Raw genomic sequence first — 17,857 nt, forward strand, 5'->3', positions numbered from 1 at the left:
GTAAAAACTTATCTGAATTTTTACCATTTTGACATTTAGATAAACACACAATAACTTATGTACAAAAAAATCCCTAAAGTCCTCTTTTTCTTTATTTAAATCTCAGTGGGCAGCTCCTGTGTTTTACATGTATATCAGTGCTTATAGATGCATTCAAGAGGAACACCCCACACTCAGATTAAACTCACTGCATGTAAATTGTGCGGTGAAACAGCCGCACATAATCCCGTCAAACAGCCGGAGCTCCTGGTGGGTTTACGTTCTTCCGCAGACCTGGCAACCCGCGGTGGGATTACAGCTCTTTCCATCTGTTGAGGAAGTTTGTCGGACTTTGAAAACCAAAACGGAAAAGAGGAAGTGAAAACTTTAGGAAGTGACCAAAGTGAGTAATTCGGGACCGGAGTGGGCAGCAGCGCCCGTGGAGGCTGATTTAGTCCCGGGAGGAGCCGCGGCGGTAGATTCGTGGCTGAGGCGGTAAAGCTGCTCCGACGCTAGCTGTGTTCAGGCTAAAGTAGCGACGCTACCGGGCTTCAACCGTTTACCGCCTGAGCCCCGCTCTCCGAGCCCCGACCGATCATGTTCGGACAGCTGCACTGACAGGATGGCGCAGATCTCAGCGTGTGTGGAGGACGTGAAGCGGCGGCTGAAGGTGGATGTCCTGCGGGAAGCCGGCCGCCAGTATCCGCTTACCTGCTTCCTCCTGGTGTCCATGCTAACGCTCACCGTGCTACTCAACAGGTGAGCTCACACGACCCCGTTCACCTGGAAAATTCACCGGCGTGGACGGTGTCAGACGGTCCGTGTGCGGCTCCTGTTCAGTCGGAGGGGAATCTGCCTGAGAATGTGCCGTTTTTAAGGTTTCTGCTCTGACATGTATCCGTGCAGCAGCGGTTACAGAGGAAAAACAGCTCTCAGGGGCTAATTCAGCATACTTTACTCCACAAAATGAACATTTAATCATCTAAGAGCTTTCTCCAAACACCCTCAGCTTATTAGGCAGGCTTTTCCTCCACATTTGGCCTTTTTTGGTTTGGGCTTCCACCAAAGGAAAAACACAAAACAGTTTACTTAAGTTTAAAATGCTTTTTTTTTTTAATCAAATGGCCAAAAACCTCTGTTCCACGGATTTTGAGAAAGCTATCCATGCTTTCATTTCATCTCGACTCGATTACTGTAACAGTCTCTATTCAGGTGTCAGTCTGTCGCTACTTCGTCGTCTGCAACTGATTCAAAATGCAGCAGCACGATTACTAACCGGCACTCATAAACGAGACCATATATCCCCCATACTTGCATCCTTACACTGGTTACCAGTCAGTTTTAGAATTGATTTTAAGGTTTTATTATTTGTTTTTAAGGCGTTGCATGGGTTAACACCTACCTACCTCTCTGATCTTATAAGCCTGCACACTCCCATCAGATCACTGAGGTCTGCTGAGCAAATGCTCTTAACTGTACCGAGGTCAAGATTAAAACATAGAGGTGATCGGGCTTTTGCAGTCGTTGCTCCGAAATTATGGAACAAGCTGCCCCTTCACATCAGGACCTCCCCTACAGTTGACATCTTTAAATCTCGTTTGAAAACCCATTTTTATTCTTTGGCTTTTAAATCAAAATGAGTACTGGATACATTACTGATGTTGTTTTCTTTTATTTTTATTTTTGTTTTTATAATTTTATGCTTCCTGTTTTAACTATCTCTTTTACATTGTGTTTTAAGTTATTTTATTTATCTTAAATGTACAGCACTTTGGTCAACTGCTGTTGTTTTTAAACGTGCTTTATAAATAAACTTGACTTGACTTGACTTGACAAAAAGTAAATGCATGAGCATCTGTTAAGTCAGGTCGCACTGACTGTGCCTAAACTGTATGCAGACCAGTCGTGCTAAAAGTCCTCTATGAACCAGGAAAACCCTGTTTCTTCTTTCAGCTGATCTGCCACAGCAGATCATCTGCTTTCATCTCTTCCTATCCCAGCATCCTCCTCTGTCACACCAACCCTCTGTAGGTCCTTCACTACACCCATAAACCCTCTCTGAGGTCTTCTCCTTTTCCTCCTGCCTGGCAGCTCTGTCTTCATCGTCTTTGTGCAGTATATCCATCCTCCCCCCTCTGCACATGTCCAAACCATCTGAGCCTGAGCTGTCCCTCTGATATGGGCTCATTTCTAGTCTCGGTCACTCCCAGTGAAGCTCTGAACAGCTCGGCCTCCTGTCTTTGTGTCAGTGCCTGTTAGTTGCACATAACTCAAACAAATTGTGGTGGTTCTGATGTTCAAAGTGGATCTTTCTGCTCATTTCCAGCTCTGTATTTTTATTCTTGGGCTCTACTGATCCATCTGAATTCATTTTCATTTATAAACCAAACAGCTGTCGCCTCCAAGCTGCTTTGTTGTAGCATAAAGACCCTATAATATAAAGTGATCTCGATCTCATGCTGCAGCCCCTCACTTCATTCTGTTTCTGAAACGTTTTAGCTCGTCCCCTCCTTCAGCTCTCTTCTGATTGGCCGTCCCCTCATAAACAGAAGGTTTGAACAGATGGTGGGTGGAGCTATTCAGCCTGAGGCTCCACTGCTCATAAATGCTCTAAATTACGTGGATATTTCCAAAGAAGTAGGAGCTGTGATTTCATCCTGTATATGACACAGTGTTTACAGATAAACTGTAAAACTCTCCTTTTGTTACGTTTTTGTTTCTGAAAGCTAAAAGTATCATAAAGCTCAGTGTTTATTTACCGTTAACACACTTTTGGAGAGGCCTGAATTAGAGGAAGAGCCAGCATCGGCTGCAGTTCATACGGAGTGAACACAAGGTGGTGCCCCAGTTCATCTCTGACTGCTGTGTGATCATCCTGCAGGTACATTCACATCCTGATGGTGTTCTGGTCGCTCCTGGCTGGCTGCGTGACTTTCTACTGCTCCCTCAGACCGGAGACGCTCCTTCCGAGCGTCCTGTTCACGGCGAAGCCCAGGAGCAGAGTAAGGCGCACACCTTTACCTGAGAGCTTCTGACTGAGTGATTATCTCTGTACACAGACAGGTTCTCTGTGATGAAGTGTTGACTGATTTCCTCTCTTTGCACAGCGGCAGGAGCAGGAACTGTTTCCTCTGGGTCACAGCTGCGCCGTGTGCGGGAAGGTCAAATGCAAACGTCATCGGTACGTCCACCTTCACATTTCACAGATGATTTTAATCTGCAATATTAGCCACGCTGCCGGCTGATTGGTTAACTTAAGGAAACACCTCACACCATCAGCCAGTCAAACTTTATTTGTACATTTTACAGAGAAGACTGAGTGTTTTTAACCTTTTTAGGGAAACTGTTCTGCCACCTGGTGGATATTTTTTGCCACAGCACTGCAGGCAGGGGCGCAGCTATATACTTTCTGAGGTGTATGCGGACACATTTTGGACGCCCCCCCCCCCCCCCCCCCCCATGCTAATTAGCAAGCTAATGCTAACCACTAAAAGTTGCTCCTGCTTGTTAACTGAGTGACGGGGCCTACACATGTAACCAGAAAGCACATCTAAAGCCTAATCACAGTCTTTGTGAACCTGTAGTTACATTTCTCGAGGTGCATGTCATTTTTCTTGAAGGCCTTTCACAGCTCCACTGGTGCTGAAAACTAATGTTTGACAATGGCTTTCTGAATACAAGTAGGGCTGCAACTATTTTATTAATCGAGTATTGTTTTGATTATTCCATCAATTAATCAAGTAATCAGATAAGAAATAATTTTTCGTACTAACAATTAGGGCTGCATAAAACGATTATTTTAGTAATCGAGTATTCTATCGATTATTCCAGCGATTAATCGAGTAATCGGATAAGAAATACTTTTTTTATTAACAGTTTATCTGCATATTTTAACTTCCGTAATGCAGTTTCTCGCCATGTGAACAAACAGCGGTGAATGGAGCAGCTACAAAGTTCTCTTTTCTTCACCTTAACACTTGCTGATCAGGTGCTTGATGAAGGACCTCCAGCTGTTTCACAGATTTAATGGTGGTTACTAAAAGAAAAAGCTGCTGTTTTGGACGCTGAAAAACGTTTCCTTTTTCACTACTTGCGCTCACCGTCACAGCTTCGCCTCTTTGCGCTTGCGCAGTTAAAACCGCTGCCTGCTATGAGTGTTTTGAAAAACTAGTGGCTGTGGGAGCCATGGCGCATGTGTGAGTAATGGTGTAATGCTTTGTATTCACAAGCATTCTCGAAAATACGTTTCTACTGCAGGTCTATATTTAGTCACTAATAAGGGATTAAAGTATAAAAATATTTTGAAGGAGCCCCTCGGTCCTGGGGGGCGGGCCTTCCGGTACCGAACCATCGCTAGTGCTAATGGCCCGCGCTCGCTAGCAAACCAGTTCTGGTAGCTACAGCTGAAGTAAAGACAAAAATAGCAGCTGAAATTCTCAGCGAGCACAACACACACAGACACACAGAGAGCAGTGGAGGCGTGGAAATGCATGTCAGCGATAGTTGCCACCCGTCCCGTAAAGTACGGAACCCCGCATGTTACGGAGCCGTATTCCACGGAGTCCCGTAACATACGGGGTTCTGTATTTTACGAGACAGGTGGCAACTCTAGTGATGATCCACTCTGTGTTAAAGGAAATCCATCGCAGCGACGGAGAGCTTTTTAGAATGTGTGCTTGTGTGTACGTGAGTGATTCACACTCCAGTCCAGTAGGTGGCGGTAATGCAGTTCTATGTTGGTTTGCCAGCCCCCAATAAACCCACAAAAAAACGTCAGCACTAATGCTGCTAATGCTAGTGAGGAGCGCCGCTTACACTGAGACAGCTGAGCGCTGCAGAGTTTAAACGAAGCATCGACACAGTAAATTTGTGTCGATAAATTTTTAGAATCGATTTAATCGAGTTAATCGATGAATCGTTGCAGCCCTACTAACAATTCATCTACACATTTTAACTTCCGTACTGCAGTTTTTCTCTATGTCACATGTGTCAGACTCGAGGCTTGCGGGCCACTTCCAGCCCACGATCTAATTTTATACGGCCAGCAAGATGATTTCATATAGCTTGGCCCGCGGATAAATGTGCTTCCACCACTTACACTACAAATCCCACAATGCACTGCAACAGCTGCCGGCAGCCGGCAAGAACTGTGCTATCCCGTTTTCCGTATTGCCGATTGATCAATGATCAGCGGATAAAACATCGGTCAGCACTTTGGTGACATTTAAGCTGCCTGACTCCCCAAAAATGACCCAACGAAAAGTGGAAAACAGGGATTTTCCAAACAGGTGGGAGGCAAAAGACCTGAACGCTGACATCGGAGGTAAACCATCTGTCTCTTTTCCTCACTCGCGATGCGGGGAAAAGAGCGGATTGGTGGGACAGATACGGGACAAGATGAAGAGGGAGACCTGCACAGGTGAGCTGACAGTGCATCACTGCGTCACACAGCAGGAAACGCTGCAGCAAAGTCCTGAAGACAGAACGCGTCATAAACACCAAAACACAGACAGGGAACTTTATAAGAGGTTTAAATCACAGCAGTTTCAGTCTTTTCTGGAGTAAATAGCTTCTGAGTTTGGTGACGTGCCTTATTACACAGGTGTGATTATCTGCCTGAGGAAATCTGTCAGTTCATAGAAAGTGCAGGAAACGGCACCAAACAATCGCACAAACCACAATAGTGTGATTATCACCAGATTGTGGTTATAATGATCGTTCTGGTGGCTACAGCTGATGTAAGCAAAAAATAACAGCTGACATTCTCTGCACAGGAGTAAAACCACACAGAACAATGGAGGCATGAAAAAAAAACTTGTCAGCGATGATCCACTCATGCTAAAGCATGCCTGAAATTTTCATTTGATCTTCGTTTTTCTTCTTACTTCTTCTCATTCATGCCAGTTGTCATTTCAATTTCTGTAGCTGCGAAATCAAGTGCGCGCATGACCTTAGGGACATCAAACGTGCACATTGTGAACTTTCCCTGCTGTGGTAGATTGTAAATTGCAGTGAAATAATAGAGGCGCAAGCAGCGATAAAAGCAGCGATCTAGCCGGTGAGGAGTCCGCGGGGCTCCTGTTTGCTGAATGCAGAGACAGCAGAGCTCCGAAAGTGAAGGTGAAATCCGGAGCGGCGCCTTGTGACCGACCACTAGCTACAACACTACACACACACACACACACACACAACGCACCATCCGCATCCTCTCAACATTTACTGTGTTCATGTGTGCAGATCACTTATTCGTGGACTTATAAAATACGAGACTTCTATGACATAACTTACCGAATGTCTTTAAACGGGGACAGGAGGAGGGGAGGTGAAGGAGCGCAGGGGCTCCTAATCAGCGCCGCACATCTGTTATTGATCATGTCATATGCACAGCTGTTAAATACAGAAAATGCAACTAGAGAAATATTTTCCCACATCGTTTTGGCGCCCCCTCTTTTGCGGCGCCCCTATGCATTGCATATAGTGCATACCCCCTTTTTGCGCCACTGACTGCAGGGAAGCGATAATAGTTCTCAAATATTAGTAGATATTTTTACTGCAGGAACATATTTGTGTGCGTTTCCAGTGTGAAAACCTCACTTTAAGGTTCTGTGTGGAGCAAGACTCTGATTGGTTGAAGCTGGAGATGGTAATCACCTCGAGCCGGATGAAGAACCTCAGAACAAAAGGAAAAGATGAAAAATGGATCAATGAGGCCGTGCAGGCTTTTTATTTTTGCCTGTTACATCATCGATGACGCGTTGGCGCCGGTGATCCGTATGATTGTTTTGTTTTGAAACTCTTATCAGTCGAGATGTTTTGAAGTCGTCACAGAGATGTGGCTCAGATTAGACCGCGATGCGTCCTCGAGCACGCGTCACAGCAGGCGGGCCTCCGAGGAGGAGATTATTCATCACACACACAGTAATACTCAGTTATACACAGTAATACTCAGTTATACACAGTAATGCTCAGTTATACACAGTAATACTCAGTTATACACAGTAATGCTCAGTTATACACAGTAATACTCAGTTATACACAGTAATACTCAGTTATACACAGTAATGCTCAGTTATACTCACGTGCTCGCAGGTGAGTGGGATTAGATCTGGAGGTTCGGTTCTGCACGGCGAGGACGGTAACCAATGAATTTGGATTATTGGATTACTGAATGGTTCCCAGTGAAACTGAAGGCTGTTGGAAAAAAACAAGCAGCCTGTTCCAAAACAACATCTGCATTATCAGGATTCGGCTCCCCTGCCGGCCTTGGGCTGGTAATCATATCTCTCCAGGACTATGTGTGACGGTCGCTCTCCCCCTCAGCCCTCTCTGTGATTTGTGAAGCTGGATCTGGTGTACCACGGCCGCTGATGAACTTCCATCACTATCAGTGAACTGTTTTGGCTAGGAGCTGGTATCTGGCTCCACAATGCCCCCACCCTCTAATCTCCAGCTGCATCCCCTCCTGCCCCTCCCTTACCGACCATATTGCTATCCTGGCTTTAAATGTGCAAATATGCTTTGCTAAGGTGGTTGACTTTTTTTAACCTAACTACCCCATGATGTGTGTTTGTTTCCTTTTCCGGGGACTGATTGTAGGGGTGGCGCCAGTGAAAAACGGCAGCGGCTGCAGACACCCATCTGTTAGTCTGTCTGTTCTTCTCTGGATGGTTGTTCCAAACACAGTTTCTTTATATTATGACAGAATGTCGTTATATGATTAATTTTGTTGTATGTATAATGACAATAAAGTTCTATTCTATTCTATACTCAGTAATACTCAGTTATACACAGTCATACTCAGTCATACACAGTAATACACAGTCATACTCAGTCATACACAGTAATACTCAGTCATACTGAGTAATACACAGTTATACTCAGTAATACACAGTCATACTCAGTCATACACAGTAATACACAGTCATACTGAGTAATACACAGTAATACTCAGTAATACACAGTCATACTCAGTCATACACAGTAATACTCAGTTATACGCAGTAATACACAGTCATACTCAGTAATACACAGTCATACTGAGTAATACACAGTTATACTCAGTAATACACAGTTATACACAGTCATACTCAGTAATACACAGTAATACACAGTCATACTCAGTAATACACAGTAATACTCAGTAATACACAGTAATACTCAGTCATACACAGTAATACTCAGTCATACTGAGTAATACTCAGTCATACTCAGTAATACACAGTCATACTCAGTCATACACAGTAATACTCAGTTATACGCAGTAATACACAGTCATACTCAGTAATACACAGTCATACTGAGTAATACACAGTTATACTCAGTAATACACAGTTATACACAGTCATACTCAGTAATACACAGTAATACTCAGTCATACTGAGTAATACACAGTCATACTCAGTAATACACAGTCATACTGAGTAATACACAGTTATACTCAGTAATACACAGTTATACACAGTAATACTCAGTCATACACAGTAATACTCAGTCATACTCAGTAATACTCAGTTATACTCAGTAATACTCAGTTATACACAGTCATACTCAGTCATACACAGTAATACACAGTCATACTGAGTAATACACAGTCATACTCAGTAATACACAGTCATACTCAGTCATACACAGTAATACTCAGTTATACGCAGTAATACACAGTCATACTCAGTAATACACAGTCATACTCAGTAATACACAGTTATACTCAGTAATACACAGTTATACACAGTCATACTCAGTAATACACAGTAATACACAGTCATACTCAGTAATACACAGTCATACTCAGTAATACACAGTCATACTGAGTAATACACAGTTATACTCAGTAATACACAGTTATACACAGTCATACTCAGTAATACACAGTCATACTCAGTAATACACAGTAATACTCAGTTATACACAGTAATACTCAGTTATACACAGTAATACGCAGTTATACACAGTAATACTCAGTTATACACAGTAGTACTCAGTTATACACAGTAGTACTCAGTTATACTCAGTAATACACAGTAATACACAGTCATACGCAGTAATACACAGTCATACGCAGTAATACACAGTCATACGCAGTAGTACTCAGTTATGTGCAGTAGTACTCAGTTATGTGCAGTAATACTCAGTTATGTGCAGTAATACTCAGTTATACACAGTTATACTCAGTTATACGCAGTAATACTCAGTTATACGCAGTAATGCTCAGTCATACTCAGTAATGCACAGTTATACGCAGTAATAGTCAGTTATACGCAGTAATAGTCAGTTATGCGCAGTAGTACTCAGTCATGCGCAGTAGTATTAGTGTTTATTAGGTTGCAGGTACAAAATACATTTCACTGTGCATTGTACTGTGTATAACTGTGCATGTGACAAATAAACACTATCTTATCTTATCTTATCTTAGTACTCAGTCATGCACAGTAGTACTCAGTCATACTCAGTAATACACAGTTATACGCAGTAATGCTCAGTTATGCGCAGTAGTACACAGTCATGCACAGTAGTACTCAGTTATACTCAGTAATACACAGTAATACTCAGTCATACTCAGTAATACTCAGTCATACTCAGTAATACTCAGTTATACGCAGTAGTACTCAGTTATGCGCAGTAATACTCAGTTATGCACAGTAGTACACAGTTATACACAGTAATACTCAGTTATACACAGTAGTACTCAGTCATACTCAGTAATACACAGTTATACTCAGTAATACACAGTTATACGCAGTAATGCTCAGTTATACGCAGTAATGCTCAGTTATGCACAGTAGTACACAGTTATACACACAGTAATACTCAGTTATACACAGTAGTACTCAGTTATGCGCTGTAATACTCAGTTATACGCAGTAATACACAGTTATACGCAGTAATACACAGTTATACGCAGTAATAGTCAGTTATACACAGTTATACACAGTTATACACAGTAATACGTAGTTATACGCAGTAGTACTCAGTTATGCGCTGTAATACTCAGTTATACACAGTAATACTCAGTTATACACAGTAATATGCAGTTATACGCAGTACAATTCACAGTGAAATGTATTCTGTACCTGCAGCTGATAGTAAATACTACAAATATAAAAATAATAAATTCACACATCAGCACACGATGAAAATATATAAAGGGTATAAAAATGTAGTCACTGATTTCCATTGATATTTATGAGCACATGTTATTGCAGATGTGGAGAGAGCCCAAACTTCCACATCTGGACCAACTCCAGAAGTTCCAGCTTCTAAACGCGAGCATTAAGAAAAGATTGATGCGGCTCCATCCGTGCTTCTTGTAGGAATCCTGCAGACACACAAACCAGTCTGACTTTCATTCCTTCTTCGCAGACCGACGCTGCTCCTGGAAAACTATCAGCCGTGGTTGGGCCTGAAGGTTCCTTCCAAGGTGGACGCCTCAGTAGCAGAGGTAGCTCAGCAGGTGGACACGTGTTGAAGTAGAACATCCAGACGTGAATATCTGGTTCTCTCTGACCTTTTCTACATTTCCCCCCTGCAGGTTTTCGAGTTGGTCCTCGAGAGCTTTGTGTACCCCTGGTACAGGTGAGAGGAAGCTGCTTTTATTCAGTGACCGACGTGGAGAAGTTACTTTAAACGGCCTCTCTGGTTTCAGGGACATCACGGACGACGAGGCGTGTTTAGATGAAGTGAGGATGACTTTCCGCTTCTTCGCGTCGGTGCTCGTCCGCCGAGCTCAGAAGGTGATGCTCAGACACTCGCAGACCGAACAGATCAGCTGGAGGAGGAGAGCCGCTAATCCCAAAGATTAAATTTGCTCCACAGAAGATTCGATCTGTATAAAAATCATGTGCAAACATCGCCTCGAACTTCAAAGTGCAATAAAACATGCTGGAAGTGTGTCGATGGACCATTTAAAAAGGAAAGTAATTGATATCTGAAGCCACTGCGATGCCTCGTTGTGATGCTTTCACAGTAATCATTGCACGTGTCCAAACACTGACCAATGAATGTGCAGCTTTGAGATGGAGCGAGCCGGTCCAGACGAGCCGTGAACCCTCCGTCACGCTGATGCTCTCGGTGTTACTCAGTTACTGAGAGTTCAAATAGTGCGGCAAAGGTTCAGGTCTGAATCCATGTCATTAGTAATCTGCCAGGAAATAACAACAAAGTGTGAAATAAAGTTTTTCTTCACATTGTTCATGATAAATCATTGTGGGCCTGCTCCTCACTGTCTGACCATGAAACAGGTGTAATATTACCTGCTCATCTTTTAAAAAGCTTACTGAGCCCCTGAGCAGTTATCAGTTCAGTCTCAGGTGAGAGGACGAGCAGCAGCCCCTCCCATTCTCACCTGGACATGAGGCGTCCTGTTGTTCACAGATTCATCCAAATCCCAGACAGTTCACATACAGTCCTGTCTTTTCATGACTGTTCACCACTTCCTGCTGCATATTTTTGGTGATGCAACAGGAAGTGGTTGCTGATTGGTTAGTTTCTGTGTGTCTCACTGTTGGCAGGTTGATATCCCTGCTGTGTTTGCAGACAGAGTGATGAAAGCTGCGATGAAGCACATTGAAATTATTGCCAAAGCCCGGCAGAGAGGTATGCACGTGCACCTGAGGCGGCTCATGTTTCATTTCTGACATGAATGTTACATTAACTGATTTAACGAGCCGTTTGCTGGCTGTATTTGTGCGTTTGAAGTGCAGTTATCTGGTGTCGGGTTTACTGGATGGACAGTTTCGTATTTGTTTGCAGTGAAGAATGTGGACGGCCTGCAGCAGGCGGCTCTGGAGGAATATGGCGCCGACCTCCACGTCGCTCTGCACAGCAGAAAGGACGAGCTGCTGTACCTGAGGAAGCTCACTGAGATGCTGTTTCCCTACGTGATGCCTCCCAAAGCCACAGACTGCAGGTTTGTGTCTGCAGCTTTCTGAACTCTTTACCTTCATCGCCCTGCCGTGCAGCGATGAGAGCGGGTCTGAGGGTTACACTTCTCTCAGATCTCTGTTGTATCTCCCTCTCACTGTGAACAGTAGCTTTTCACTCCATCTTCCGGTTTCTTCCACTAACCTGCAGTGGGTTTGTGGTGGCAGCAGGCCTGCTTCTTTCTCAGGGACCCTGCAGTGTTGTTGGCCAGATCAGATATACTGTATAATCTGTGCAGTGAGTTCTGGGTCATTTCTCTTTAAATGTTCTCATACGGCTTCATGCAGGGAAGGCGTCCCGGGCAGAGCGGCTGTGACATTTCTGAGCTTTAAATTTCGTTCTCAGGCCTCTGGCTCTGCTGCTGCGGGAGGTGATGGCCGGCTCCGTCATCCTACCCACCATGGACTTCATGGCCGACCCTGTAAGTAGCACCGGGATCGTGTCTTCCTAACATGGAAAGCACGTTTTTCCCAGTGAATTTGTGCCTGTTGTTTTATATCTTTGGTGTATCAGAGTAATTGGAAACGGGCAAATCTGTAAACGGTCTTTGTAGAGTTTAACGCATCAGTGATGAACTCCATTTTATCAGTTCAAACGCTGTAACACTGAAATGAGTCAAGTTCATTAGTTAAACTGTTGCATACAATATGAAGGCTGAAGTGCGCCGTGGTCATCAACATAAAAATCTTCAGTCTCTACTTTTCAAACAGGTTTAAAGTGTGTAACGGCTGTAATAATGCAGTAAATGTGCCGTTTCTCTTGTTTTCAGGACACAGTGAACCTCATGGTGCTCATGTTTGTTGATGACACTCCAGTAAGTGAACGTTTCCTTTTATCCGATTGGTTAAAGGAGAACCCACAACACTCTGTGGGAGGGGATCTGGTCCCAAATCAGTGCAAGTGTTACTTTCATAAAAGAGAAATGGTTAAACTTTAGTTTCCCTCAGACTGCAGGAAGTTACAGGACCTTCTCTCACTGAAGCAGCTGAATATAAAGTGCTGGCAGAGTTAGAGATAACGAGCTGCTGCACTCCCACCTGTACCTGACACATTGTACACGTGCTACCAAACAGATGTCAGGTCCATGCATCATTTTCCAGGAGATAACAGGACATCCACCCTTTTCTCTTTTTCACTCGTCTCCATAATTTCCAGCTTTGATCTTTGCTCATACCGAGGCTCTGAGCCTTGGATAGCTTTAGCGTTAGCTTTAGCCAGCTTCTTTGAAATGTCCTGCTGGGTGGGGGTGGCTGCAGTGTCTCATTAGGTTTGCTCGTGGTGCCCCCCCCCCCCCCCCCCCCCCTGCAGTTTACTTTGGTGGACTCTGTCTTCGTTCCCAGTGAGGATGATGATGAGCTTGCACGTCTTTATATAAATTCTTTTGATTGGAGTCAAACTTTTTGAACTAATAAGCTCGTTAAATGTTTGGCGTGTGCAGCCGGAGCCAGCCGCAGAGCCTCCGTCTCCACTGGTCCCATTTCTACAGAAATATGAAGACATCAGGAGTCAGAAGCCATCAGTAAGTACCTGAGGGAGCGAGACTACAGGCAGCTCAGACTAAGGTTCACTCAGCCGAGCTCTCCTGACTGTCGGGGGGGTTCTCAACTTTGAAAAAAAAAAAATTCAGCCAAGTATGTATTATATATGGTATTTATAATAATAACAATAATAATGATAAACCTTATTTCTGTAAATGTGGATCTGATTGTTGTGGCTAAAATACAGACTGCACTTTTGAGATGCACTCGGGCTTCTGTCAGATTGTTTGCGGTCATTTATTAGTCGTCCAAGTTGCCGAGTGACACTATTAGAGATATGATCAGAGCTGTGTTTTATTTTATTAGTAAAATAATAACTGATAGTAACACCAGGATGTTAAATACAGAGAATTTAACCTTTCCTGAGATTTTACACGCTGTGCGTCTCTGTGCAGGTATTTGCTGTATTTTTGAGGTGTTTCCTGGAGTGTGTGTTACTGACCCTCCCTGTGTGGTGGTACAGGTGCTGAAGCTGGAGCTGAGGGAGATCAGGGAGCAGCAGGACCTCCTCTTTCGTTTTATGAACTTCCTGAAGCAGGAAGGAGCCGTGCACGTGCTGCAGTTCTGCCTCACTGTGGGTAAGAGGAACATGGTTCATCTCCTCACACAGCTCCTCCTGTTTACCATGACCTGGAAGCAACAAGTCTGTGAGATGTTGGAGTACTCAGGTACTCCTGTCACAGTTGATGAAGTTATTTCATCGTCTGGGTCCTAATGCTGATTCCAGCTGCCTCCCATGAGCAGACGGGACCCTCTGCAAACATAATGCTGTGATATCAAAGAAGCAGCTGTTTCTGATCCGGTTATAACAGCTAATGTATCAGGATACAGCTCAGGTCATCAGGTCGGCTCCTACTCAGGCTGATTTGAGTCGCACACTAAAAGGAATTGGCTTCTCAATCCAGATCTGTCTGCAACACGTCCGTCTTAATTAATGGATTAATTATTGCTGATTGCTTTGACCTTTTTACGCTAACTGAGACGGCTTAGCGGAGGCTACCCCCCAGAATTTAATCACTGCCAGCTTCCTCCCCCCTGTGGGAGAGGTGGAGGTTTTTTTAAGTGTTGTTGAAGTTCGTGGTTTTGTGATGAGTTTTATCAGAAGTTCCTCTCTGTTGGCTGATATAAATGTGACAGGGTTTGCTGTCCTACTCTCTGCAGGTCAGGAGAATTTCTAGAGCTTATTGATTCGTTTAACGTCCTGCAGTCAGTTAATGTACCCACAGGTCACGACCTGCCTCTCAGCTGCAGGGCTCGGAGGTCAAGGTTAGTTTATTTCTGACTACAAAGCCGTTATTGTGGATGCACCTGATGTTTAAAACCTGCCCCCTTCACACAGACTCACAGTTCAGTTTGGTCTGCTCACAGTCCTGATGACCTTTTAACCTCCTTCAGTAATCAGTGTCTCAGTTCTAACCCGTGCTGCTCCACTTACAGACAGGAAACTTTAATGCTTAACGTTTCCTCGGCCATGTGAGCGGTCCCTGTTGGATCCTGTTACATGAACGTGTCAGACTCTTCTAACTTTAACTGTATAAACTTTTTTCCTCCAGAGGAGCTCAACGATAAGATCCTGCGTCCCGAGCTGAGCGACTCCGAGCTGCAGCATTTGCACGGTGAGGTGGTGCACATCTACGAGACGTACTGCCTCGAGGAGAGCGTCGACAAGATTAGCTTCGACCCGTTCATCGTGGAAGAGATCAGGAGCGGTAAGAGTTACTCATCATCATTACCTCACCTTCAGGTCCAAAACTGGACTAATGAGCCCTCATAATCCAGTCTGAAGCAGAAACAGCTGATTACTGAGCCTGAATCTCATCCCTCACAGCTCAGAGATGATGGATGAAGGTGGTGGCAGGATTCACTCAGTTTTCTTCAAAAGTAAAACCTCAGTTTTCTGATTTATTTTAGTCTCCGCCATAAAACTTCAACCTGAATCAGATATTTTGATATGACAGAGACACATTTCTCCAAATCCAGTCATTAACAAACGTGAGTGACAAACACGTCACAGATCTGACCAAAAACAGAGACTCAGAGTGGCTCTGAGGTCGGTGCCACGTCACCACGTTAACCAGTTCACATAAAATGGTTGTTTCTAGGTCAAAAAAACAGGAGGTCTGAACATTAGCCAGTCTGTGCTGTGGTTGGAGCCTTTATCATCGTTATTGTTCATACCTGACTGACCAGCAGGGATGCAGCATCGTGGCTCAGTTTCTGTCCAAAATGTGCTCCTGACCCTCAGCTGGCACATTTCTGACACTGTTTCATTGAGTTTGTACTGTTTGTTGCATTAACAGCTGCTGCAGCCGTCAGTGTGTGTTTGCCTTAGAGCATCGATGGTGCTCACAGAGGATCTCTGAACGGCAGTCAGGATTTTTCTGTGTCTCATTTATTCACTCAGATTTGAAACCAGCTCTTTTGCAGGGTGTTGTTAATGTATGTTAGCCTGTGTGCTGCTGGGACAGGTGTGATCAGATCCTCTTTGTTTACTGAAGTAACTGCTGAACTTACTGCTCTTTACTGGGAATATTTCAGTTTATCTTCTGTGTGTTGCATTCGTGCTTCACTGCTCAGTGCAGGTGATCAATACAAAAAAGGCACGTTTGTGTTTCAGTGCACTCGCAGTACGACAGAAAAGCCCGAGAGGTTCACTCAGTGTGATCCTAAATTCATTCCAACAGGAAAATCTGAGGCGGTTTACTGAAAACATGGAACGTTGTTATGATGCAGATAAAAGTGTCACCTTCATCTTCTTTGGGTACAGAGCAGCGCAGCTCGTTCCTGTTTGCCTCCAAAGTACGCTCTCTGACTCGGTGACCTCGTCTTCTCTGTCAGTCGCCACAGGGCCGTACGCCGAGGTGGTGAAGCTGCAGCAGATGTGCTGCCTGTTCGAGGCGTACGAACACGTCCTGTCTCTGCTGGAGAGAGTCTTCACGCCGATGTTCTGCCACAGCGATGAAGTAAGACCTCAAAACCCCGCCCGCTCAACCCACACAAACACATCACGACACATCACGAGGTCACCTGTTTGTGCTAATGACTGACAGCAGAGATCCAGGTAAAGGAAGCACACCTGTGTGTGAGCAGCTCAGAAGCTTTTGGCTGTTTGTGTTCCTCTGTGTTACTGTGCACAGGTTTCAGCCTGCTTACAACACTCAGTTTCAGATGGTTGTTTCTCCTTTTGGCTCCGTATGATGTCATAGAGAGCTGATATCCCTAATATGGTCGTCTCAGAAGTCCCAACCACCTGTTAATCAAATCTTGTATTTGTGAGGGGCAGCCAATCAGGAGAAAGTGGCTTAAAGAGGAAGGAGAGCTTGTTTCACATGAACCTCTCTTTTGAACTGTGAATCATGCAAAGCTGCTCTGATAGAGTCACCACACACACACACACACACACACACACACACACACACACACACACACACACACACACACATACACACACACACACATGAGGCTTTGAGTTATACAGTAACTGCAGTCCACCAGAACAGGTTCAACATTAAAAGTTGCTGGAGGTTTCTTCCTGTTAAAAGGGAGTTTTTCCTTCCCACTGTCACCAAGTGCTGCTCATAGGGGGTCGTTTTGACTGTTGGGTTTCCTCTGTATTATTGTAGGGTCTTTACCCACAGTATGAAGCGCCTTGAGGTGACTGTTTGTTGTGATTTGGTGCTATATAAATAAAATGGAACTGAATTGAGTCCGACTTCAGTTTCTGACAGTTTTTAAAGACTATTTTCAGAATTTCGTTTTTCACATCTGGACTGTAAAATTGTAAAATGTGTAAGTTTCCATGAATGAGCCTCAAAGCATTTAAAACCCAGTTTCTGAACTTGTTCAAATAAAAACAGCACCTGATTCGCTCCTGTTAAGGTCGTCTGCTTTGTGCGCCTGCAGCGCGTCCACTGGGTTATTTTCTGTCACGCAGAGCAAACAGGAGCTTTACGTCGTTGTTTTTTAGTTTTGTCTTGTCGTGCTCTTTCAGGACTTTCTGACTCTCGTATTTAGTTATTATTCACATACTGTTTCTCTTGTGTTTGTGCAGTACTTCAGGCACCTGCTGAAGGGGGCGGAGTCTCCAGCGAGGAACTCAAAAATCTTCAGGTTTGTGGTTTGAACTGTTGATTAATGTAAAATAATGATGAGTGTTCACGTGTCAGAGGATATTCTGAGGGTATCCGGCATCCGTGGATACGCGTGATGCCATGAACAGCAGTAGAAGTAATCTGGTTACATCACTCCTCATTTGGAGCTTTGTGTTCGGATGATCGCTGTAAACATTTTGGTGTGAGAATGACGTCGCTCACATTTCTCTGAGCCTGTTTGTCCGCACCGTCGTCATCAGTTGTGCATCTTATTCCAGAAGCTTCAGCTGGGACGAAAGCAGGTAAGCAGTTTCTCAGCATGTTCCTCGT

At 44.2% G+C, this 17,857-nt stretch overlaps 1 protein-coding gene across 3 annotated transcripts in view; it reads left to right on the forward strand.

The window, feature by feature from the left end:
- Positions 1-277: 277 nt before the first annotated feature.
- LOC115774089 (sorting nexin-14-like) overlaps positions 278-17,857 on the forward strand; it is a 31,147-nt gene continuing 13,567 nt past the window's right edge. Inside the window, exons 1-16 of one of the 3 annotated variants that reach the window (XM_030721154.1) lie at positions 278-738; positions 2,861-2,981; positions 3,087-3,160; positions 10,339-10,417; positions 10,508-10,551; positions 10,622-10,709; positions 11,487-11,571; positions 11,728-11,884; positions 12,244-12,319; positions 12,668-12,712; positions 13,337-13,417; positions 13,900-14,014; positions 14,990-15,145; positions 16,275-16,399; positions 17,488-17,546; positions 17,806-17,829. In XM_030721154.1, coding sequence (XP_030577014.1) covers positions 602-738; positions 2,861-2,981; positions 3,087-3,160; positions 10,339-10,417; positions 10,508-10,551; positions 10,622-10,709; positions 11,487-11,571; positions 11,728-11,884; positions 12,244-12,319; positions 12,668-12,712; positions 13,337-13,417; positions 13,900-14,014; positions 14,990-15,145; positions 16,275-16,399; positions 17,488-17,546; positions 17,806-17,829 — 1,466 coding nt within the window. In that variant the 5' untranslated portion in view covers positions 278-601. The remainder of the gene's footprint in view (positions 739-2,860; positions 2,982-3,086; positions 3,161-10,338; positions 10,418-10,507; positions 10,552-10,621; positions 10,710-11,486; positions 11,572-11,727; positions 11,885-12,243; positions 12,320-12,667; positions 12,713-13,336; positions 13,418-13,899; positions 14,015-14,989; positions 15,146-16,274; positions 16,400-17,487; positions 17,547-17,805; positions 17,830-17,857) is intronic. The other 2 variants (XM_030721155.1, XM_030721156.1) reach the window with 2 other exon arrangements.

This window comes from Archocentrus centrarchus, chromosome 24 (assembly GCF_007364275.1).
Source record: "Archocentrus centrarchus isolate MPI-CPG fArcCen1 chromosome 24, fArcCen1, whole genome shotgun sequence".
Classification (NCBI taxonomy): Eukaryota; Metazoa; Chordata; class Actinopteri; order Cichliformes; family Cichlidae; genus Archocentrus; species Archocentrus centrarchus.